This window comes from Typha latifolia, chromosome 9, assembly GCF_019914945.1.
Source record: "Typha latifolia isolate L0001 chromosome 9, TyphaL0001v2, whole genome shotgun sequence".
In the NCBI taxonomy this organism is placed as follows: domain Eukaryota; kingdom Viridiplantae; phylum Streptophyta; class Magnoliopsida; order Poales; family Typhaceae; genus Typha; species Typha latifolia.
The window spans coordinates 1,121,616-1,145,648 of NC_133094.1; the positions used below are offsets into that span (position 1 = coordinate 1,121,616).

The 24,033-nt window shown below is 37.9% G+C and overlaps 5 protein-coding genes and 1 pseudogene across 7 annotated transcripts; 2 read left to right on the plus strand and 4 right to left on the minus strand.

Annotated features, from left to right (window-relative positions):
* Nucleotides 1-909: 909 nt before the first annotated feature.
* Nucleotides 910-1,511, minus strand: LOC140795274 (histone H4). Its single transcript, XM_073147759.1, has one exon. It carries the CDS (start codon nucleotides 1,427-1,429, stop codon nucleotides 1,118-1,120), a length of 312 nt encoding a protein of 103 aa, XP_073003860.1. The 5' UTR covers nucleotides 1,430-1,511; the 3' UTR covers nucleotides 910-1,117.
* Nucleotides 1,512-2,591: 1,080 nt separating this feature from the next.
* Nucleotides 2,592-5,123, plus strand: LOC140794752 ((DL)-glycerol-3-phosphatase 2). Its single transcript, XM_073146916.1, has 6 exons — nucleotides 2,592-2,742; nucleotides 2,830-3,054; nucleotides 3,576-3,636; nucleotides 3,850-3,997; nucleotides 4,106-4,182; nucleotides 4,655-5,123. The coding sequence occupies exons 1-6, from the start codon at nucleotides 2,649-2,651 to the stop codon at nucleotides 4,782-4,784; spliced, it is 735 nt and encodes a 244-aa protein (XP_073003017.1). The 5' UTR covers nucleotides 2,592-2,648; the 3' UTR covers nucleotides 4,785-5,123.
* Nucleotides 5,124-5,570: 447 nt separating this feature from the next.
* LOC140794751 (NADPH--cytochrome P450 reductase 3-like) lies at nucleotides 5,571-10,586 on the minus strand. Its single transcript, XM_073146915.1, has 18 exons — nucleotides 10,060-10,586; nucleotides 9,898-9,957; nucleotides 9,742-9,818; nucleotides 9,597-9,654; nucleotides 9,418-9,501; nucleotides 9,286-9,322; nucleotides 9,119-9,188; nucleotides 8,823-9,017; nucleotides 8,606-8,698; nucleotides 8,200-8,428; nucleotides 8,019-8,102; nucleotides 7,792-7,943; nucleotides 7,614-7,710; nucleotides 6,922-7,071; nucleotides 6,757-6,834; nucleotides 6,529-6,651; nucleotides 6,301-6,414; nucleotides 5,571-5,910 (listed from the first exon to the last, which is right to left on the minus strand). Exons 1-18 carry the CDS (start codon nucleotides 10,411-10,413, stop codon nucleotides 5,830-5,832), a joined length of 2,136 nt encoding a protein of 711 aa, XP_073003016.1. The 5' UTR covers nucleotides 10,414-10,586; the 3' UTR covers nucleotides 5,571-5,829.
* A 3,918-nt stretch (nucleotides 10,587-14,504) lies between these two features.
* Nucleotides 14,505-17,496, minus strand: LOC140795760 (uncharacterized). 3 transcript variants are annotated; one of them, XR_012110351.1, is made up of 8 exons: nucleotides 17,291-17,486; nucleotides 16,863-17,038; nucleotides 16,257-16,321; nucleotides 16,033-16,134; nucleotides 15,752-15,907; nucleotides 15,435-15,533; nucleotides 15,177-15,350; nucleotides 14,505-15,077 (listed from the first exon to the last, which is right to left on the minus strand). XR_012110351.1 is itself a non-coding variant. In XM_073148519.1 (8 exons), exons 1-8 carry the CDS (start codon nucleotides 17,386-17,388, stop codon nucleotides 14,968-14,970), a joined length of 936 nt encoding a protein of 311 aa, XP_073004620.1. In that variant the 5' UTR covers nucleotides 17,389-17,496; the 3' UTR covers nucleotides 14,505-14,967. The 3 variants fall into 3 exon arrangements, 2 of the variants coding, with proteins under 2 accessions (XP_073004620.1, XP_073004621.1); XM_073148519.1 differs by having other exon boundaries at nucleotides 15,177-15,306; nucleotides 17,291-17,496; XM_073148520.1 differs by having other exon boundaries at nucleotides 15,177-15,306; nucleotides 16,257-16,326; nucleotides 17,291-17,487.
* A 392-nt stretch (nucleotides 17,497-17,888) lies between these two features.
* Nucleotides 17,889-22,574, plus strand: LOC140795708 (uncharacterized). Its single transcript, XM_073148435.1, has 16 exons — nucleotides 17,889-18,140; nucleotides 18,248-18,276; nucleotides 18,363-18,474; nucleotides 18,547-18,644; nucleotides 19,001-19,097; nucleotides 19,191-19,280; nucleotides 19,423-19,485; nucleotides 19,587-19,661; nucleotides 19,896-19,961; nucleotides 20,042-20,119; nucleotides 20,418-20,528; nucleotides 20,745-20,822; nucleotides 20,911-21,030; nucleotides 21,647-21,690; nucleotides 21,776-21,833; nucleotides 22,227-22,574. Exons 1-16 carry the CDS (start codon nucleotides 18,108-18,110, stop codon nucleotides 22,233-22,235), a joined length of 1,161 nt encoding a protein of 386 aa, XP_073004536.1. The 5' UTR covers nucleotides 17,889-18,107; the 3' UTR covers nucleotides 22,236-22,574.
* A 381-nt stretch (nucleotides 22,575-22,955) lies between these two features.
* On the minus strand, nucleotides 22,956-24,029 carry LOC140795022 (G-type lectin S-receptor-like serine/threonine-protein kinase At5g24080; annotated as a pseudogene).
* Between the last annotated feature and the right edge of the window lie 4 nt (nucleotides 24,030-24,033).

The following is a 24,033-nucleotide window of genomic DNA, read 5'->3' on the forward strand; positions in this document are numbered from 1 at the left end:
CGTACCACCTCGGGCGTGGAGCAGGATGAGCCGCCTCCGGTGACGATATCCCGGGCTCTACTTCCGAGACCTTCTCTAGCCTCCGGTACTCCACCGCCGTACTCCGGCGGCGGCGGTGGACGTGCGATTTGGGCATGTGGGTATTACCCCTTGTGCGCGGAGGAGGCGAAGGAGCTCGGCAAGGGAGGACCTTCCCGCCGAAGAAGACGTCATCGGCCGTACACATCTCCGACGGGGACCAGGGGACGTGGAGGAAGAACGAGTCCGAATCACGAGGCGGAATGGGAGGTCATGAGCAGTAGGCTCCTGGATGTACATCGTAAAGGGCAAGGTATAGGTCGTTTATATGAAGCTGCGTAAGGGGTATTTCTGGAATAGGGAAAAAATAGCTTGTTTTTTACTTCGCTTCTAGAGGGCAAGGGGAAGGTAGCTGTCATCTCGAAGGTAATGGAATAGTCCGCTTTCTATGTCAGGTTTCGGAAGAAGTACTAACGCGGCAAAAACTTATCGACAGACTTTAATCAAAAAATAACGCGGTAAAATAAATAAAAATTTAAAACTATTTAACCATAACAAAAGCCATGCATTAAATATTACTGTTGATTTTTAATAAATATTAGCTCATAAAAAATATATATACTAATTTCAACATCAAATTTAGATTAAAATATAACCATTCTGAAGTTTTTAAAACAAATTACCTATTCGTCACGCAATTTACTATCCATTCTCTCCTGAGTGGCTGTGAAAGCAAAGAGATTTGTTTTCCTTGATCGATTAAAACCCAAATATATCCTCTTTAAGATATTAAAAGCGAGATTTATAGCACCCTGGTGGCAAGGCAACTTGAAGTTACAACAACGATAAAGAATCGTAGATTGCCACACAGCTTGGTATAAAGCAAAGAGATTTTCGTGGTATAAAGCAAAGTACGCATCCATTCGCTGCCAATCTCCATTTAAGATTGCATTAGGACTGTTCACAGAAGCATTTTGTCAAATGGGTTATGTACGAAGATAAGCATATCTCCATCATTCGACTTCATCAGCCATAAAGAGAGGGTAAAAAGAAGGAATACAAGAGCCCTAAAATGCCATCTCCATTTGGTTGTCCTCCACTAACCCCCGAATCCGTAGAGGGTGCGGCCCTGGCGCTTGAGGGCGTAGACGACGTCCATGGCGGTGACGGTCTTGCGGCGGGCGTGCTCCGTGTAGGTGACGGCGTCGCGGATGACGTTCTCGAGGAAGATCTTGAGAACGCCGCGCGTCTCCTCGTAGATGAGGCCGCTGATACGCTTGACGCCGCCACGGCGGGCAAGGCGGCGGATCGCCGGCTTGGTGATGCCCTGGATGTTGTCGCGGAGAACCTTCCGGTGGCGCTTCGCGCCGCCCTTCCCCAATCCCTTTCCTCCCTTGCCTCGCCCCGACATTTCTCAATCTCTCGCGCGCTCTCTTGCTCGATTTGGGGATTTTGGATTTTGATTTGAGAAATTGGAGCTCGATTCCTATGTTTATAGATGTCTGGGACTACTCTTAGCCGTTGGATTGTGAAGCGATCCGCGAGAGGTTATAATGTTTGTTTTTGGCCGTTGATTTACGAGATCTTGCATTTGATTGGTGAAAGAGAAGACCGCGGATTCGAGTGGAAGGAGGGAAATCGTTTTTATTTAAAATTTGGGGTGTTCTTTTGCGTGTTATACCCTTCTACAATCCCATATTTGCATATATATCCTTCTACAAAATCTCATATAAATATATATATATATATATATATAAATGCACATTTTAAAGTTAAAATGTTTCGTTTTCACATAGATGCCCTCTAAATAGGGGTGAAAATGGGTCGGATTAACTCCGACCCAACTCGCTATCCGATCCGATTCGGATCGGATTCGGATAAAAAAAATTTATCCGATTCGGATACGGATTCGGATACGGGTCTGATATATTTTTCGGATTAGGATATGGATATCGGATATCCGTTTATCCGCATATTTTTTTAAATAATTTACAGTTTTTAATTTGCTTATTTAAATAGTAAATATTAATATTATTACTAATAATACATTATATATTATTTATAGAGATTAATTTCTCTAATTTTATAAATTTGACATACAAAAAAATTATTTATTATAAAACTCTTAATAATTTTATGTTAATTATATATAAATAAAATATTATATTATTTTTAATTCAATTAATATCCGTTTAAGATTTGATCATCTATCCGTTTAGTTAGGATATGGTTTTAAATTTTGTTATCCGTCCAATATCCGTATTGAATCCGTATTCGAACTAAAAATATGGATCCGGATATGGGTTTAGCACTATCCGATCCATATCCTATCCGTTTTCACCCCTACCTCTAAATCCTTTGCATTATTTTTTAAAAAAAATTTGCATAAATTAAAAAAAAAAAACTTTCGATGGGTATACATGAAAAAAGCCTTGGTTTAAACGAATTTGAGTTGGGTGCGTGCCAAAAAACCTCAAGTTTGGATCTCAAATATGACCCGACCCGACCCAAATATTATCGGATCCGACCCGTTACCATTAAACCATGCGCATATATAATTATAAATTACAACAGGAAGGATTAGGAAGGGAAAGCTGCGCCAAAGATCTCTTTTCCGCTCAGATCTAGGCATGGCGACTCCCCTCTCCTCCGCGAAGGAAACCTCCTCGCCTTCTAAACCCCTCATCACCCACGTTATCTTCGACATGGATGGCCTCCTCCTCGGTATTCATCTTTCCCTCTCTCTCTATTCGATAAAGAGTACAAGTAAAGATCTCTAAAAACTCATTTGCTTTTGTGCCGCTGATCCAGACACAGAGCCATTCTACACAGTAGTGCAGGAGAGGATCCTTGCTCGGTTTGGGAAGAAGTTTGATTGGTCCCTCAAGGCCAAGATGATGGGGAAGAAGGCGATCGAGTCGGCCCACATTTTTGTCGAGGAGTCCGGCCTCGATGGTCTCCTTACACCCGAAGGATTCCTTGTGGAGAGGGAGGGGATGCTGCAGGAGCTCTTCCCTACTTGCTTGCCCCTGCCTGGTGAGTTCTTTTATTGAGGATACCCAATTGGGTTTGTATTCTTGTTTTTTTTTCCTTTTTTTTTTTTGTTTTTTTGTTTTTTTTTTTATGGACGGGATTGTAGTGAAGTTTGAAATTTTGGATGAGAGGAGGGAATTAAGTAACACCCATCTGCTAATTTGCAGAACAAAATGTGTTTTTGTCCGCTACTCTTCTCTGGGAAATTATGATGATCATGATAGTTTGCATTTGTCAGTGGTTGAGAGAGATTTATTTTTCATGTCTTCTTTGTTGATGAGTACATCGGGAAAAAGAAATGGTCTTAAAAGCAATGTGTTTGATGTTCTTATTATGTTCTAAGACTTTGTGAAAGAAATCAAACAGCTTGATCAATGCTACTTGTTTCTCATACTTTCCATATGATACAGTATTCATGTAGAAGACATTATAATAGGCATTTGATTCGGCTCTTATTTTTATGAGATTAGCATCTGTATTGCTTGCTGTTGAAAGTTACATAAGTAGAATTCTTGCTCTTACAGGAGTAGAACGATTGGTCAGTCATCTTAGTGCAAATGGGATACCAATGTGTGTTGCGACTGGGTAATTCCTAATTCTTTGTCTTTAACTTTATGCAATTAATCAAATTATATGCTCATTGGTTATGTTCTTTTCCTATTTATACAATTTATCAACAGTAATATCATGACTTATAGTTTATTTGCAAGTTAAGTGCCTCGCCTAGTCTTATACAGGAATTTATGCAAAGTGAAGCTACTGCAGCAATTCAATTCACTTATGGCTGTAGTCTTGCAGATCCTACGAACGACATTTTGAACTGAAAACACAAAATCATGGTAAAATTTTTGCTATGATGCATCATGTGGTTATGGGAGATGATCCAGAAGTGAAGAAAGGCAAGCCATCTCCTGATATATTTCTTGCCGCTTTAAGGAGATTTGAGGTACTAGATTTCTATTTTTTTTTTAATCTCTACTTTTTGTTGTGAGACGAGTGTTTGTTTGCTTAGAGGATATCGTACGTGTGTTTAATCCATTTTCTTGTTGCAAAGGACAATGTGGATCCATGTAATGTCTTGGTTTTGGAGGATGCACCTTCAGGAGTAGCTGCAGCTAAAAATGCGGGGATGTAAGTAGCTTTTCTGGAGAAATTTTATAACATCTGTGAAGCGTCACTTTCATAATTGTTTAGGTTTTAACATATATTACTTTGTTAATTATCTTCAGTCATGTGTACCACCACGAATGGATAAGGTCTAAGGTAGTGCTTAGAAACCAATTTCTTCTGTAAGGAATGCCAGTTTACTCTTAATGACATTAGTAACACAATCATTCAACTTATTTTTTTGACAAACTTATAATCTCAATGCCTTGAATTTATTTAATTGTAATGATTAAAGGAGTAATATATTTTTAATGTGTAATATAATCATATTACCATTACTTGGAGAATATAAGGAGAGGTCCAGAGGGAAGTTGAAGTACTACATCCTCTCTCCCCATTGTTTGAACATGCAATTTTTGCTTGTCTTCAAAACTTTTAGATGAACTACATCAATATATTTTCAAGGACAAATTTTCTGATTGCAACCAAATTGCAGGTCTGCAGTTATGGTCCCAGATCCAAGGTTAGATGTTTCTTATCATAAAGGAGCTGACCAAGTTCTTAGTTCACTACTAGATTTCAGACCAAGTGACTGGGGCCTGCCGCCATTTCCAAATGAAATTTGAAGAATCCATTGGCCATACAAAGGAGCCTGCTTGGGCATTCTTGTTGCTTCCAAGGTTGAGATGAAAACCTAATCTGAATTCATTTCAAGAAGGTTATTTTGAGACTGATTTAAATCTTCTGAGTTTGGGATTTAAGATTGTAGGAAGCATCTTAATAACTTCTTACTACATAGGAATTTTCACATGTTAATTCCTCTGTTCATTTTGATGTTTACTTTTCCCTCCTTCATTGACAAATAATTTGACAAAAGCAAATCTTCAAAGGATAACCTGAAAGACCCGAAAGAGATGCAAACTTTTTTATGATAACCTGAAAGAGATGGTGTCTATTCCTGTGTTTCTGTCAACTTCTCTGGAGAAATCCTCTTGCGGTTAAAAATTAATTGCTTAACAATTGTCAATGTTATGAGTATGATTCTCAGTCATTGCGAAATCTTGCTGAGATCAAGCAATCTTTGCTGTTGCTGTGTAGAATTCTGTGGCCAAGGTTGTGAGTTCAAATAGTCTAATCTACATGCACAGCCTTTTAATACACTACATTTTTTCAGTAAATTTTACACGTGAACAACATTATTCACATATAATTAGATATCTGTAGCTTTACTCATCAAAGAAATAATATGCCAACCAGGAAATGATCATATTCCTAAACACGCAGGCTAATATCAACAACCAGATAAAATTACATAAGCTAGAGTTTCATATTCAAATGGATTGGCATTCTAATAGACAGCTCAAACCTAATCATGCATTCCTTTTTTTTCCATCAACGTCATGCTGATGATATTCTCTCAAAAGACATCATGCTGGTGATAAATATATTGTATGAAAGTTACTGTTACAAGTCAAAAGAATCAGGTGATGACACTAAAGAAAAGTCTCTGTAGAAGAAAAGAAAAAGAAAAAGAAAAATGGGGGCAATATTACAATGCCACCAAAGCCGAAATATTCCAGCTCAGATTACTGGAGTTTTTATATTGATCTATTGAAAGAACTGGTGCTGCTGCATCTCAGAACTTGAAGGGGAATCTCCGGATATTAGATGTCACCACACATCCCTTAGATATCTTCCTTCCATCTGCAGGCTCTTCACCATGCTCTCAGCCTTCGAGCTATCCAGAGATCCCTGCAATAGTAAATAGAGGAATATGCTTAGAAAAGTAAAAGTTGCTGAACCAGAGAAGTAATTGAAGATAAAATAGTTCTGACCACTTTGTTCAATGTAAGAATTACAAGTTTTGCATCAGTTTGTGAATAGATTGTTATGCCTTTCAAACATTTCAGAGTAGAAAGGTGCAAAGCAATCATGAAATTATGGTTTGTGCACTCATGAATAATGTAAAGAACCTCGCATAGAAGGAAAAAAAAATATCATCACCAAAAGGCACTCTGATGAGAAAGTCCGTATGCATGATAACAAAGCTGAGCTACCAACTTAGGCCAACAGATAATTAACATGTATGAGACAGGACATTACATTCAACTAGAAAATTAAGCACTTGCGCAAGTTTTGTACCTGCTCCTGAACAATGGTGTGAAGGACTCTGTGTACATCTCTAGCCATGCCCTTAGCATCACCACATACGTAAATATAACCACCCTGAGAGACGACCTTCCAGATTTCAGGGGCCTGCCAACAAGAATAGCATATGATTTTTATTGACTAAAACAAATAAATAAATCGAATTGAAATTTAAATAAGATAATGAAATAAAGCCAAAAAAAAAATGGTGAGGAGACTGACCTTCTCTGCCATTTTATGCTGAACATACTCCTTGGTTGGACCCTGACGGGAGAAGGCAACTATTAACTCGGAAAGTGCCCCTGCCTCAACAAAATTATTCAGCTCATCCTCATAGATGAAGTCCTGCACAAGAAGCAACATTATCAGTTATAGCAATAAATTACAGTACTAGTCATTGGTGCTGACATTCATCTTCTTTATTAGGTATGGTGGATATATTTTCAGTACCATCTCGTGATTTCTGCATCCAAAGAAGAGCGTAGCATGACCAAGTTCCATCCCAGACTCTTTTAGAGACAATCTTTCCTGAAAATGCCGAGCGTATAGAGCTAAGTTTATGAAAATCATTAATGAAATTAAAATTTTCAGATAATCTCTCAGGTTGGAATGTACCTGTAAGAAGCCTCTGAAAGGTGCCAGACCTGTTCCAGGCCCAATCATTATAATAGGCACTGAAGGATCTGCAGGAAGTTTAAAATTTGACTGTCTGACAAATATGGGAGCCCAGCTACAATCTTTACTCTCTTCGAGTGGAATAGATTGCTGTAAAATAAAAAATAAGCAAGTGATGTCAGATAAAGTTGACATTTAAAGATTCAACACCAGCTAATAAAAGAAAATTATCACCAGAAGACACAAATTAATATCTTGCTGATTTCAGCTCTCCATAACATCAGTAGTCTACTGAAAAAAGCACATTATGTATTGTAGACAGATTGAAACCATGATACATGACAATCAGAAGAGCAGTAATTCAAGCATTGGAATCAGACAAGGTGAAAATAGCCATTATTGTATAAACCTTTAACTAAAAGATCATGGGAAAATTGTATTTCTGCAAATTTCGCCCAGGCTTCAGGGTCCCTATTTTTCTCTTTTAACTGTCAAGCCAACAGGCTGCAACAGGCTTTGACTTATAAGTACAATTCATATCACTTTCATACAAGAGAAAAGTCAGCAATGTTCTAGAGACAAGAATTGCCATTCTCCAACATGAAATCCAGTGCGTAGACCAAGAAAGAAAAGGAATGAAAGAAAAAATAAGAAGCTAAAGTTGGAGTATGGATGTCTTGGGACATAAGTACCTTCATCCAATTTGAGCAGACTCCTTTGTGAATCCTTCCGGTTGGTGTTGGTCCATATACTAATGCACATGTCACATGAATTCTTGTTGGTGCCATTCTGGGGAAGAACATATTGAAGTCCTTGTTGAGCAAATGATCAAGTTAGCTGGAGTAAATGTAATGTGAAATTGATGACTACCTTGGTGAAGAGGATATTGAGTAGTATCTAGGCTGTAAGCGAGGAGCAACAGCTGCGAAGAAAACTCCTAGAGGAGGCCTGGCGGATGGGAAGTCAGCCATTACTTCCAGGAGGCTCCTCTGGCTTGCAACTACCCACTGAGAATATTCGTCCTGTACAACAAAAATTCAACCATAGAGTTAGATTTTTGACCTATGCTAATAAGGATTCCCAAAAGACAAACCAACCTTTCCAGCAGGAGAAGCCAAATATCTTAATCTCTCGGCCTCACTGGGATCAGATGCATGAGCAGCCAATGCAACTAAGACACTCTGTTCATAATTAGCCAATATCCACTCTTGAAGTTAATACAATTGCAAATAGCTTATATATAAAATATAGGGTATCAAGGATTAACAAAACTCTCACCTTTTTTGGTGAATTCAAAAGATCAGCATATCGGGCAAGTGCAATTCTCAAAGTGCACGGAGATGGGAAAGGAGGGGCCAGTGAACCACCACCAAGTGGTGTACCATCCTCTTTGTCGGAGTGGATAGAGAAATAGGTGTCTGATGAGTAACCTAAGAACCTTTCTGCCTCCTCTACATTCTCAAGACAGTTTTCTGTATATACACCAACATGATCTCCTGTTTCATACCTGATTAAACAATACAAACGAAAAATGAGCAACATTGGATACATAAGATTTGTGAAAGACAGCTAGAGGAATATAGACGAATCCTTGTTAAAGTTTGAGCAGGCACAAAATTTGCCTTAGGCAATAATATAACTTGAATGATGCTTGAAGTCTTGAAGTATATGCAACTAGACTTACGTAAGACCAGTGCCAGCAATATCAAACTCCAAATGAGTGCAGGACCGATCAGAAGCTGGGGTATGAAGTTCCCGCCGCACAGCCACATTAGCTCTGAAAGGTTCAAATTACTATTTCATTATTACATGTGAAACAACACTGAAGGAAAGTAGACATTTTTAGAGTGACACTGTTATCAAAATTTAAAAATAAAGAAGAAAGTAAACACTGTTCTCACCTGCATGGATGTTGGATGTCATGAACAGCATGGCCATTTGCAAGGCTCCAACTCTTTTCCAAATGGGCAGCATCTTCAGGGTTGACAAATACAACCCGATATTCAGGAATAACAGCAGTATAAGGAGTAGATGCACCTGAAACAGCATCTTCATCCCGGAGCAACTGATCTAGCTCTGGCCATAGGAGCTCCTTCCTGAAATTTTTTTTTTTGAAGTTAGTATAGCACACACAAAAACTCAGCCCCAAAAAACTTTCCTCTCTGTAGTTATGAATTTTCAGAGGTTGAGTTCATACCATGCAGTGAAGTCATCCTCAATACACTGATCATCATCACCAAGACCAACAGGAACAAGGCGTTTCGCACCTATAATTCACAAGACAAAGAAACTGAATAAGGGAGGGTTAATAGAAGAGAAGATTATATACAAATGATCGTGAACGAAGGTATTTTGAGTATATACCCTGTTCAGCGAGGAGCTCATCAACCACCATAGCAACCTTCATTTTCATGCACATATCACATGAACCGAACATCAGAATGTGAACTTGCACAATAATTTAGCTCGAATTTCATATTAAACCACAAAACAGACCTTATTGAAATGCTCATACTGCCTGTTGCCCAGACCAAAAACTGCATACTGAAGTTTCTTTAACCAATCCCCTCTCTCATTCCCCTGTAATTGAACCCAATCAAGCTCTCCAACAACAAACTGATTGCAAATTAAAACAAAAACAAGAAAATTCCAGTAAAAGTGGCATTTTCTCTAACCTCTGTGAGCCATTTATAGAATCTAGCTGCATTATCAGTGGGCTCACCATCTCCGTACCTGCAATTTCCAAATAAAATAGTAAAACAAACATCTTCTCAGGTATCAGAAAGGAATAATTTTTTAGGGAGGGAAAAAAGTTCTTACGTCGCCAAGAAAAATAAACCTATGGTCTCTTTCTTTATCTTCTCCTCATATTCATCATCATCGGCAGCGTAATCATCCTATAATTGCAACCATGCTTTTTAATAATCAATCGGATCCTCAAGACTTATTGAATCAAAATAAAAGGGAAGGCCATACCAAATCAACAACTTTAAAGACGGCTCTATCGTATCGCGCCTTAGCCTCCTCAGAGAGCGCCTAATTATAATCCAACATACCATTGAGAAAAAGGAACTGGAAAAGGAGATAAACTAATTTGTCGAAAAAAGGAAAAAGAAATCTAAGAACCCAGAAGCAAACCTTGGCAAACCCTTCCGCCGTCCCCGTCTGCGTACCAAAGAAGATAACGACCTTCTTCTTCCCATCGTCAAAGTCTGGCTCCGGCGCCGTCGTCTTCACCGCGAGCTGTCGCGGCGGCTCAGCCGCCTTGCTCGACCTCTTCCCGGACGACCGCCGCCACAGGATCAGGACGGCACAGCCGACAAGCACCGCGATCGAGGTCGCCAGTATCGCGAGGAGCTCCTGGTTCCCGAGAACCATCTGCTCTGCTCCGGTCTCCGGCGGAACCCCATCTCCGGTGCCGGCGATGCTCTTCCCCGTCAGGATTGCCGTAAGGAGGTCGATCGGTGATAGCTTCATCAATCCGGAATCCATCGTCCCTCTCTCTCTCTCTCTTAGCCTTTCTCTCTCTCAAGTTACGCCTGGGGTTTGGTGTGAGAGAGAAAGCTAAGGAAGAAGGAGGAAGAGTAGAATTATTTATCGCCGGCTACGCTCACCAAACACCGGTGGTCAACCCACCTACCACGGACTACTAGTAAAAGCACGGGGAGATATGTCCATTGACCAAAATACCCCCTTTACGCGCCTCTTAGAAGTGGCGGTTGGTCAACCACCCATTTTGAAACCGAAACCTCCTATTCCCACCCATCCTAAATCCCTATTTACTTGTCAGAATAAAAATAATATTAACCATAATAATATTTGTTTGCTTACTTATATATACCTAAGATAACTCAATAATAAATAATCATATATAGTAGGCAGAAGATATTATGTATCAAATATGTGCTTAAATTATTTATTTTTGAAGCCATATAATGTGAAGACTTCTTCCGTTTTGAGGTTGGACTATTTCTTAGTAACAATATATATAATCAACTAAAAAAATTTTGTTGCCCCAAAGAATCCGAGATGGTTGACATTGACATTGTTATTGTTGACATTATATAAGGTAGATTTGACTGCAATGTAAATCCCACTCAAAATATTATACAAGAGAGTCAGATTTCAGGAGGTGCATTTCAAGTCTAAATAATTGATGCTTCAATACAAATTTGGCAATAATTTGAATCGACCAACATCGAATCTCAATCCCTCTCGAAGAATAAAAACTAAGCAGTAAAAAATAATCCTAATCAACTACCTCATTTTGTTGTATTATATGAGGATAATATAAAGAAGAACCTCATCCACAAGTTGCTTAATTATCTCATTTATTTGATGTACAAATGAAAGTTTTAGGTATTGAATTCACTTAATTGTTTCATAGCTATTTAGATTCAAAAATGATTTTAGGAAATAATTATATTTAGATCCCCTAATAAAGAGATATATATATATATATATATGATTAAAAAATTAAAAAAAATATATATATATAATAGTGAAACATGTGAATTTGAAAAATATTTAATCCAAATCCGTGGTCGGCGGATGGAAGGAATCAAACGTTGCAAAACTAAACCACTAATAGTAAAAGTCAATCATTTCGTCCAGAGTCCTTTTCTTTCAATTATTATTATTTTTTTTTTGGGGGGGGTGGGGTGAGGGGAATTATAGATCTAAAATCACCAGTGACGTCATGGAGAAGGAAATTAACGTCACTAAGAAGGAGACCACCGGGGTCTGGATCTGGAGCCAGGTAGTAGAGACTAGAGACTGCCACGCGGACGCGTCGGCGAGACCCCTAATTCTCTGCGCGCCTTTGGATTCAACCAAGCTAGTGATTGCTCCAATGGACAACTGAGTCCCTGAGCAGCCAGAAATTTGTGTGGTCCCAACGAGATGACGTGTCCTCGCCACCTTGATTGAGCTCATAAGAAACAAAGAAAACAATTTTAAAGGTCATTTATAGTCGAGTATTTTACCAAACTACCTATATTTTAAATTTATTTATTTATTAAAATATACCACATCCTGAATTTAAGTTTGGAAGGAACGTAGTTTATTTTGATAAATAAATTTGGGAAGAGGACTATAAAATTGTCGCAGATCCCAAGGAGATGACGTGTCCTCCCATCTCGGTTGAGCTCAATTAATTTAGTCATTAACTTTAGCATTAAATAGTAGGAATATTCTACAATAAAAAAACTAAGCTATTCCCTCAAACTCTCAATTTTATGATTGGGACCTTAACTTTTGTACTTAAAAGCTAGCTGTTACGGATTACGACTTTATTAGTTATCAATAACATCACAAATAACTAAATGCTGGGCTAGCAAGCCTTCTTGGTAAGGACTCCATATAACAAACTGCTTACGTTTATGAGTAGACTATAATTTTGAATTGAAAAAAAAAGAAGCTATTTTATTTTGGTCCTTATTGTTGCAAAATTTCTCCAAGATGGGAAAAAAAATTGCGGCAAAGAATTAGTTATTTGGTTGATATGCTTGTCCTTAGAGTATTATTTATACCTAGATAGTATAATAATAATAATAATAATAATAATAATACAAGATGAAACATCACTAGTGGTTTTTTTTATATAGTTTTATAAAAATTAAAGGACTTTTATGCAAAATACCACTATATTTTAAAAACCAAATAGGCCCCTGAATGTTCTTATAATCTTAGTTAGCTTGTACTTTCTTGATTGCTTAGTGTAATTATGAGACAAACATGAGCAGAAGAGTCAACCGAGCAGTACGTACTTATTTATTTATTTAATTGTTTTAAGAGAGAGAAGAGTAAACATGAACGGCTTATCTCTTCTATGACGTGCCGATTGCGTGTTGCTTTTCTTTTGGTGGAGGAAAAGTTAGGTGAAGCCCTACTAAAACAGCGCCACGTGCACTCAAATGTCTTTTCGTTTGGATTAGCTACGTCTACACGGTCTCAACTGTAATCTGTTTCCACGGATCCTTCAAATTTTTAGAAATTTTAATATCACTCTTGTTTCGTTAGAAAAAAAAAGGATAAATCAGCTTACTTGGCAGTTAATTAATCCCAAAATAATTTAGATGCTCTCGTAACTATCTTTAATTAAATTAGGCTAAAAGATATATTATATATATATATATATATATAATAAAAATTTCTTCTTATTAAATTTTATTTTCTTCTTCCTCTTTATTTTGCCAACCGTTGACACCCTATCGTCAGCTTGTGACAGTCTGACACTAGTCAGCCAAGTCCGCCGATCCCCATATTTTCCTCTTTCCTCGTCTCCTCAAGGGGTAGCGCCGGCAAATCCGTTCACTGGCCTTGGGGAGGAGCTTCCACTCGTGGTAAAGGTGAGGGCGAGGGTGAGGGAGGGGGGCTGACGATGAGAGCGAGGGTGAGGCCAAAGGCAAGGGCAGGTGATGGGGAAGGATATTAGACGTGAGGCGAGAGTGATAGGAGAATTAATAAGGCTATTTAGATAATCTCATAATTTTATTTTATTTTGCTAGCTAATTAATAAGCTCAATTAAGATATTAGGAGTATAATTATCATTAAACAGTTTCTGTGAAAATCAACTATAGCTCACGGAGTATAGACGTAATTAACCCTTTCTTTTTTTTTGGTTAAATATATAATTAGATTGCTTAACCCGGAGGCCAACCATCAACTGCCCAAACTTCATTTAATACCGACATCTAAAGAGAGTATTTATCACAAACCTACAGGAATCGCCACCGTAGAATTTTTGTAACGAAGACCTAGTCTAACTACTACTACATTATAATATTATGGTATATATATATAATTTATGGAGCAAATTACAGTTTACCCTTAATTTAGTTCAATTTTAGCTTACTTTAATTTTAAATTTTTTTATCCAACAGTAACAGTATATTATTTTTACAAATATTTCTCACTATAAATAAATTACAAAAAATAATTAAACCATCCTTACCATCTTTAAATTATACTATATTTTTGTGAGAATATTTAAGTATTTTTTATACATCCCAATTATGGGGGTTAAATGTTTAAGCTTAAAGTATTAAATTGTAAGTTAAAATTGGGTGAAACAAGTTAAATTATAATTTCCTCCTATTTATATCTACACGAAAAGGAGAATCACCAAAACGTATACACAAGATACTCATATATATATATATATATATATATATATATATATATATATATATATCAATTGAGCTCAGATTTAGCGTCTGTTGAAAGTTTGAGGCCAATGTAAAGAAAAAGGTTGGTAGAGTTGCTTAACAAATACATCATATTCATGCACATCTACAAATAGTAGCTAATGCCGGAATAGATAACAGAAGAAGTAATTTCATGGAGGTTATGAGAATAATATAGATCTGTCACAGTTAACTGTCAAGAATATCTCCTCAAACTTCGAACAGAGAGCCTTTTATGAGAATAGTATGAATCTATCTTAAAGTAAAGATGAAGAAAAAAAAAGGCATATAAAAACATCTTCTTTCGCTTACTGCCTCCTTAGTTAACACCAACTAGACGAAGAACCATAAGTGAAGTCATGGATATGGTGTGACAAGCATAAGCAAAACCAGAATTAGGAAGTAACAGGTTTATAGATGCTTTTAAATTCAGAGAACAAAATGCATCACACGTTACATGTTTGCATAGACTTGTGGCAAAACAATAATTACTTAAAGACTGCCATGTACAATAAAGTTCTTTGTGAAATATTAAGGTCACTAATCTTAAAATCTACCAAGACGCTCTTGAAAGCACCTACAACCGAGCATCAACAATTTTCTGACTACCTATCTTGGAAAACATAAAGACAATTATATGCAGATCTTGTTGTCATATGCAACAACAAAAATTGGCTGTTCTATTGAACATAATCAGTGATAAAATACTAAATATTCTAAGGCAACAGCTAATTTCTTTCTTGCCAAGAGAATCAACTTCAAATTCACTGGGTAATTTTTTGCAATAAACTTTTAAGAGTGCTGTGATCCTTGAGGCAAACTGATTTAGCACAATCTTGCAGCAGGTGACACAAAATATCAAGATAGCCCACTAATGTATTTTACTGCATCAGTACCTGAAACAAGTTCATCTCCTACAAATGGAATTGTTTTCCATACGTTCAGTCTTACTGGGTCATTCTCATCACCTGTAATATGCAAAAGAAAGAAAAGGAGATTATAATATATATAAAAAATTGTAAGCTCTTAATCTTGATTGGGAAAGAGATGAGAATTTAAATATCTACCTGAAAGGTTCAGGTCCTTCTCCATGCAAATTGACACATAATGAGAACTATTAAGTTCAAAGAGAATGAATTGCCAATTGTTTGTGAGGTACTGACAATCAGAATCAGCTTCTACATGCACTTCGAGTGCCTGTATATAGATAAATCAGATGCATCAAAATTGTCATTGTGCTCCTGTCAGTAATAAACTGAGTTATAATATAAGTTGAAAGTAGAAAACCAGGAGGTTGTTTAGAACATACAAAACATATTTATTACCCTGAAAAATTGCATTCCTTTGCTTGCTTCCAACTGAACTGTAAAATCTTTAAATGGAGCACCTGAAAACCCCCTCCCAAGAGCTTTTACATATGCCTCCTAGAGGACAACAAGAATACGGCAAATTATCTATCTGCTCAAGTATTCATGCATGTCGATATTGATGAATGAGTGCATGCATGGATCAATTATGATGTACATTCATAATCTGTCTTAATTAATACTCACTTGACATATGCAAAAAAATGAGACATTTGTCCGAAGATAGGGAATAAAACTGAAATCAGACAGAAAAAGTCCTAAAACTTCATACTCACTTTAAGTGTCCATAGTTTTATAAATTCCCTTTGCTGGGTATCAGAATCTGAAAAAGAACCTAAATATTCAACTTCAGAATGTGAGAAATAACGGCGAGCAAGAGACAAGGTACTATTAATTGTCTTGCGTTGCTTCTCTTCAACATCAATGCCAATCTGAAACAATAAAGACAAACATAGTAAGGCACATCACCCATGGTAATTCAATGACTTCGAGAACAGATGGAATTGCATAAGACAAGAGCTTTATAGTGGTCAATAAAAAGGAAAAGGAACATTACACGAACGTCCAAAGTAATGCCGCAAGCAATCAAGGAAGATGTATGCGAAACATTAAACTGCAACGATGGCTGGGTCCAACTATCATCGTGTTGCCACACCATCTGATCAAACATATACTTTGTGCATTAATGGTACAAGAAAAAAGAGGTTAATTATGAAAATCGAAGCTCAAGTGCATAAAGGAATACACTGTTAGTTAGTTACTGCAACTCTATTTAATTACCTCAGGCTTCCCAAATTTGTTCCTCTCAAACTTGATTGACCTTGGATCAACTCTACTATCTGAATCTAGTCTAATTCAAACAAAATCAACCATCAGTGGAACCCCATGCAAGTAAGTTTAGTGTGATTTCACTATTTCTCCACAGGAAAACAGCATACAGATATCATCCTATCAACCCAATAGTACCTTACTACAAAGATATTATAAAAAAAAAACCTCTGTTACATAGTTAACTCCAGAAACAATTTACAAGGACAAGTGGCATTAGCTGATACACATTCTGACAGAACTTAAAAATTCTAGTATGCTTGGAGATCTTCAAACAAGGCAAGGCAAATCCATCCACTTCCTGCTCTGATCAGTTGTACTTTCCACAACTGGTATCTGATTTAGGGTTAGAGACTAGTACTGTCTATTTAGACTAGTAATACATAGCAGATTCATGAGAAGATTGACATACTCCGATAGTGTATAGTTTGCAGACAATTATTGACCTACTAGCTCAAATTGCTCTTATAGGTTGTAATAGTCATAAGCCAAGAGGTGTCGCAAATTTAACAAACATACTCGAACTTTAAACATAAGGAACGGCAAGTGAAGACATACATCTTGCAAGAGTTGTGCGCACTAAGGCACGTGCCAATAAAGCACCTTTCTGAAGCCTTTCTCCATCCATGGACAAAACCCTTTGTCTTTCGCATGGAGATAAGAGTTCCATATACTGGTTCAATAGGGAAGTATCCTTTAATTCATCTGGTACAACATACCAAAGATGTGTCTCTCTGCAAAACAAAAAACGGGAATCTATAATCAAATTTCCATGCATCACGTAAAGAGTAGGCGTTGGGAAATTCTTTCCAATCCAAATCAAAGCTTCATAAATTAGTGGGAAAGATTCAATCTTTGCAAAGCGATTCAAGTGGGTAGATCAGTAAGTTAAAAAAGATGACATGAAATCCAATAGATTCAAATCAGCAATAAGAACTAAAACAGACGTCGTTTTGAAGTAAAGGGGAAAGGGGAAAAGGGAAGACCTCCGAGATGGAAGCGACGATGGAGGCAGAGGAGGAAGCGACGAGAAGAGACGGCGAGAGACGATCGGTAACATATCCGTGCAGAGCAACCGACGCATGCACTGCCACACTCGTTCTCGCCCTCGTCTTCTTCGTTGTGCTTCTAGCCCTCTTTGGACTTCCGATGGCAGGACGGACGAGAGAAGATTTCGAGACTCGACAGAACTCGCTCATCGGATCCGGGCCCAATCGAGTTTGGATCGAGCTAGAACTCCGCCAGGATTAGATCCATCCAACATCGTGGTTACTTCAAAATGTCACGATTTCATTTTGGGATATTTCTAAATAATTTTCTTTAAGAAAAAGATAACTAATGGAACAGATATATTTCAGAAATTTAAAAAATATTTATATTTTTCTTTTTGATAGATTAGAGGTTTTATTATAAATGTTGATGGTGAATATAATCTCTTATCTATGTAATGGGTTAGTAGAAACTAATCACTAAACAAATGATGGCCTAAAGTTTTCTTTAAATGTGAAGAATAAACGAGGGGTATATATGAAAATATGTAATAGTTAGGAGTCATATCTTTTCTTTTTGTCTCTTAGCCGAGATAAAGTTTGGTTATCACTTAATCCGACACTTCCGCTCTACCCTGACACTCAGGGCGCAGGTTAGCAGCGACACGCTTCTTAACGACCTCCATTCTTCCCTGCCTCGCGTCTATTTCAAATTCCCGTCCAAAGCTCGAAAAAGATCGGTTTGTGCTCGAATTCGAAACCCTTCGCGGTCTCTATCTCTGTCTCTCTCCTCTCTCTCTCTCCCTACCCCGAGATGGCGTCGACGAAGTCCGAGTTCGATCTCAGTGTAAGAAGCCCTAGTCCTCAGATCTCCTTCTAAGTGTTCCAATCTCTCCTTATCTGCTTCCTTCTTTTCTTCGATCGGGATCTGATCCGGTTTATACTCCAATGCAGGCATCTGGAGCGCCGCCTATCGGTATAGGGTGAGCCGATCTCTCCGCTTTCCACTTCGATCTATTTTTCTCTACTCGATTTTACGATTTCTAGGGTTCTAATCGGGTTCTTGCAGAGATTACGCGTTCGCTGACGCTGGAAACCTGGAGCATTGCGCCAAGTACCTTAACCAGACGCTCGTCACCTTCGGATTCCCCGCTTCGCTCGATCTCTTCGCCACTGATCCTGTGAGTGTATAGTTATGCAATTCATTTTATTTTCTTGGTCTTAGATGTGGATGTGACGAGTTTTCGGTGTAGGTTTCGGTGGCGAGGACGTGTAACTGCATATATTCGCTGCTCCAACAGAGGCAGCGTGATATCGAGTTCAGGGAGTCATGGAATGAGCAGAGACAGAGGTGCGTTCATATGTTCCTAAAATTTAGGTTCTCTTAGCTCTTTGGGATGGTAAAGTATAGTGATGATTTTGACTACTCTGTCTTCTTATTCTGCATCATATATACAAATGAGAGTTACTTCTTGTACAAACAGGAAACTGTAGTTCTTTCTAGAGCTTAATTTTCTAGCCATTTCCATTTCTACGCCCAAGCATTCCCAAGTGCATGATCTTATAACATCCTAATGCACATTTTATTAGAGAAGTAGAAATTGAGCCAATGGGATCAACGGTAGCATAGATGCACAAAAGGCTTCCTTTTCCAGTCCCTTGCTTTAAAATGATATCTCATCCTGTGATCACCTGTCGATGGTATAGGTTGCAGTCCGATACATCAAGATTAGAGGCCAAGATTGAAAGGCTTGAAGCACAGTTGGCTGCCAAAGATCGAGAGCTAGCCACTTTGACCAGAACGGTTTGTTCTTCTTTTTTGGGATTGTCTTCTGGTGCATTCTAGTAAATCTTGTAGCTATACTATTGTTGGAATTCTAAACCTCTGCATCATCAGGAAGCCAAAAGTACGGCAGCTTTGAAGGCTCAAATTGAAAAGTTGCAACAAGAACGAGATGAATTTCAAAAGATGGTCATTGGGAATCAGGTGGACGTTTTTTGTGATTGTTTTCTTGTATGCTTTCAGATGTTATGCGATCATATTCTTAATATTTCTTACATCGGAACTATTTTCCAACTTGCTTTGTGAAGAACACGTCTTCTGATTCATTACTTCTTTTTTTCTGTAGCAAGTGCGCACACAGCAAATACATGAAATGAAGAAAAAAGAGAAGGAATATATAAAGTTGCAGGTAATGTTGTCTTTTTTTTCTTTCTTTATTTCATGTAGCACAAATGTAATATATAATTCTTCATTATCTGTGACATGGACTGTCAACTTCTTGATCCGCAGGAGAGGCTAAATCAAGTACTTATGGAGAAGAAGAAGGAATCTCGGTCGGGTATGGAAATAATGAACTTATTGCAGGTATCTAAATGTCAAATTTCATACATTTTGGTAAATGATTTAGATTTGTAGGCATGCGGACTGCATAATTATGTGCCAGATAGTGAAGAATATTTGTCCTATTCTCATATCATTTACATTCTAGATACTCTTTTGCTTTTTTTGTGTTAGACTTTCCTTGGCTAAAATTTTTAGCTATTTCATATAGTTAAAGAGTTTTCTTTCACCTAATGATCCTTATGCTTAACACAATAGAAAGAAGGACGCCAGCGTGGAACATGGAACGGGAAGAAGGCTGACAGTGATTTCTATAAAATGATTGTAAGGAGCATGCAGTGTCTGTTCAATCAGTTATTTGTCTTGATTTTCATTCTTCTTAATTCATTACATGCTGCTGTTAGGTTGATGCATATGAAGTGAAGAAACAAGAGTTAATGGCAGAGAACTCTGATTTACGGGCCTTGTTGCGTTCTATGCAGGTAAACTTAGAAAGTTGAGTTTACTAGATGTTGGGTTTTCTAAGTATTTCCTCTCCAATAGAGCTTGTAACTTTGTGTTTCACTTTTGTGAATGCAAAGAAGTCTTAATGACCATGTAGAATGTATGCTAACTAGGTGTCATGAAAGACCTTGAACATATTATGTGAGGTTGGATATTAAAATAGTTAAAGATCCATCTTTGGATCAATTATTGTAACATAGTCATTCTTTATATGATTCCACTTCTTAACAAGTCTTTCAAATGTGCTTATGGTTTTCCCAACCTTTTTTCACTTAGATGGATATGCGTGACTTTCTAAATGCTCCAAACGGTCTATCACAACAAAAGTTGGCGGTCAATGAAACACATGATGCTGGGTCTCCTCAGTCCCCATTAGGTGGAAAGACGGTATGACAAAAACTGTCTTTTGCGATTTACAGGGTTTAGATAGATTGCATCAGGGAGTCTATATTTTGTTTGATCTTTTGTTGAGGGGTGGGCATTGTTATCTTCCATTGGTTTTGTTACTGCCGTTATGTTTTCCTCCGGAGTGAGTGGTTTTCCTGACTGATTGTTCTTTCAAAGTTTAGAGGGATCCTAGGTTTACAGAATTGCCACTTGCAGGATGTCTTTGACCTACCTTTTCACATGGCTAGAGATCAGATAGAGGAGAGTTTACGGACAAAGATGGCTTCAATTAAGGTGGAAGTCACTGGATTCATTTGCCATTTCACCATCATCTCTTGTTCTGATATTTATTTATCAATGGTCATGTGATATTGTGATATAGTCTCGAATGACACAACTTCAAGATGCACAAAAGGGCGCCGAGGTGACCTCTGAAGCAACTGAGAGGGAGCTTGAACTTGAAGCTCAACTTGTTGAAGCTAGAAGCATTATACAGGAGCAGGTTTTAATGCATCTTCAGTATTCTGAAACAATGCCAATTTTATGTTGAAATATTACATATCAAAATGTGTTCTTTTCACCTGGCAAAGTTATATTATTTCTTGCTTGCAGTACAGACTCCTTTTTTGTACTTTTTTCAGAATTTAATGAAATAGGTAATGCAATATATCATAATGATAAAAAATTTGCACCAGGAGCATTTGAAATAGTTTGACAATTGTTGAAATTGTAGCTGGAATTTTGATTACCCTGCAACTAAGCTTCTAACTAGTAAAAGTATTAGCTTCTTGAATCTTGACTGATAAAAACTACCCCACATGCTCCAGTGGTGTGGGTTCAAGTTGTGGAGACAGTCTTTAAAGAAATATGGAGAATGCTACATGTATTTTCCCTTCCTTGGATGTGACAATTATGAGAGCCTCCTGCTCTATGATTCATTTTCAATTTGATAATGAGCATGCCTTTTTGTTTATGTTTCTGAAGAACCAGATGTTGAAAATTCCCTGCTTTTGGATATATAATGCATGCCTATTGGTCCCTTAAGACTTTTTTGGTTGCTGTTGAGTTTACTACTACAATGATATTTCAAAAATAACCTCCATGGAATCTCAATGCAGGCTTCAATAATGTCAAAACATTTTGTGAAGTCTGATAAGCCAAGGTGATATTTGAGAGCTCTTCATGTTAGCATTCTATCTCTACATAATTGAAGAGTGTTTACTTATGTTCTTTTTTCCCCTTAATAGGAGGTTAAGTGGCCATTTAGATGCTGAAAGGGAGGTGATCCATTCGACATCGACTGAGGTGTGTGAATAGGACCACTATTTGACTCTGTTTTTCTCTTTCATTTTCTATGTTTTTATTGGTTTATGTTTATTTTTTAAATGACTGCAGAGCTCTAATGTAATTTTGATTGGGTTGATTAGGTCAATAGTTCGTGTACTAATGATGTTAGACATTTTTATATCTTACATATATGATAGTCAGTACTGGAGAAGCATCTGGTCAATCTGCAGCTCTAAACGTGTTTGAGTATGACTATTACTTAAGACGCTCTTACCTGTAGAACAGTTTTTGTGGAGAGTAATGATTTCCAATAAGATTTTGATCTTTTATCCATTTTGTGCATTGAGTCATTTATTTATCTTTCTTTTTTTTTTGCTATCGTTCACTGATCGTGTTGTTCTATCTTTATAGGCAGTATAGAAGCGATTGGTGTCCACCTACCTTGAACTGATGGTCAATAGTCCTAGTCCAGGCCTGGCCCTCTCCCTGCTCTCAGAAGCACAGAAAATGGAAGTATTGGAGCTGGCACTCGTCTAACTTTTTTGTTAAATTCTCTGGAATAGCTAAAGGGGGGAATTCTTGCCGGTGATTAGCATGACAAATCATTAGGTCTAATATTAGTACTCCTGTGGCAGTTCATGTATCCTTGTTTTTCACCCTTTCTTGAGAAAGAAGTATTCTATTACTCTAGACTGGCTTTCCATTGTAATACTAATTTTCATCTTATTAAGTAATGAGCACCTGGAAGTCCATCTTGTAGTCTCGGTAGCAAATACAAGTTATTAATATTCTGTTTTGCGATCTGAACTGTTATCTTCGATCATCTTAACAGCTGCTTTTTAAAAGGTGAAGAATCAGCTCTCCTTTTGTATTCCATACTTTTATAGGGATGTCTCACTAAATGTTCCTTGATCCCAAATTTTAGTTGAATGCCTGACAGTCTCCACCATATCTCCGTGGAAAGATTGCTTTGCCTGCAGTGCCAATTTGATGCAAGGATATTACTGTAGAAGGTTACGACTTGCAAGAAGAGTGACTGAAGGAAATAAAAAGGTGAGTTGCTCTCCTCGTGGTTGGTTTACTTGCTAAAAGATTATTTAAATGCTTATACATAGATCGTATTGCTTATATTATCATGATTCATGAACAAGCTATTCCAATCTCGTATCTCCTCATGACCGGAGTTGAACTACCATAACCAGGGTCCGTCAACGCTGCAGCACTGGATCTTGCACCGCCATACGAACTTGATGTCCCCCATGTCAGGTAATCCACAACCGGAGGGCAAGGTGAGCCAATTAAATGACTGAATGGATTTAGTGGTGCAGGAATCTCCACCCCTCCTTCCAACATCTTCACCACCTCACTCATCCATGGCCTCTGATCTTGCTGGTATTGTATGCACCACAATGCCACCTTCACCATTTCGTAGCTTTCTCTCTCCCCTTCTCCTCAACCCCGCACTTTGCCATTGCCTCCACACCCACATAGGAAGCCACTCTTGCCTCTCAGAGAAATTTGAATCATGGTTCCGCCTCCTCCCTACCACCTCAAACAACAACATCCCATAACTATACACATCGCACTTATTGCTCACCGGAAACGGCATCCACAACTCCGGTACTGCGTAACCTAGGGTTATTCTCACTTCAGTTGTCATCAGTTGACTCTTATCCCTGTCGTGTAGTTTTGTTAAACCAAAGTTTGCCACCTTTGGACACAATCTAGCATCCAAGAGAACATTGCCAGGCTTTTATATCATAGTGTATGATCCTCTGCTGGCATTCTTCATGCAGATAACCTATGCCTTTGGCTGTGCCAATTGCAATCTCATGCAGCTTTATCCCACTCAATGGCATCAACTTTACGGAACAGCAAGTTATCAAAGGAACCATTCTCCATGTATTCATAAACTAGAGCTCTGAGATCTCTCCCGTAGCAGAAGCCATAGAGCCTGACGAGATTTACGTGGTGTGTTCTTACTTCTTCCTATAGTGCTCACTTCAGCCATGAATTGCTCTTCTATTTTTTTTCATTCGAGTTGCCTTTTAGAACTTCGACTGCTACTACCCCATTGGAGAATGATCATTTGTACACTGTTCCAAAGCCACCTGAGCCTAAGAGATGGGTGTAGCTGTCAGTGGCGAGCTTGAGCTGCAGAGAAGTGAACCTGATGGGCTTTTCTCGTTCTATTCCGTTGAGGAACTTGTCCATATAT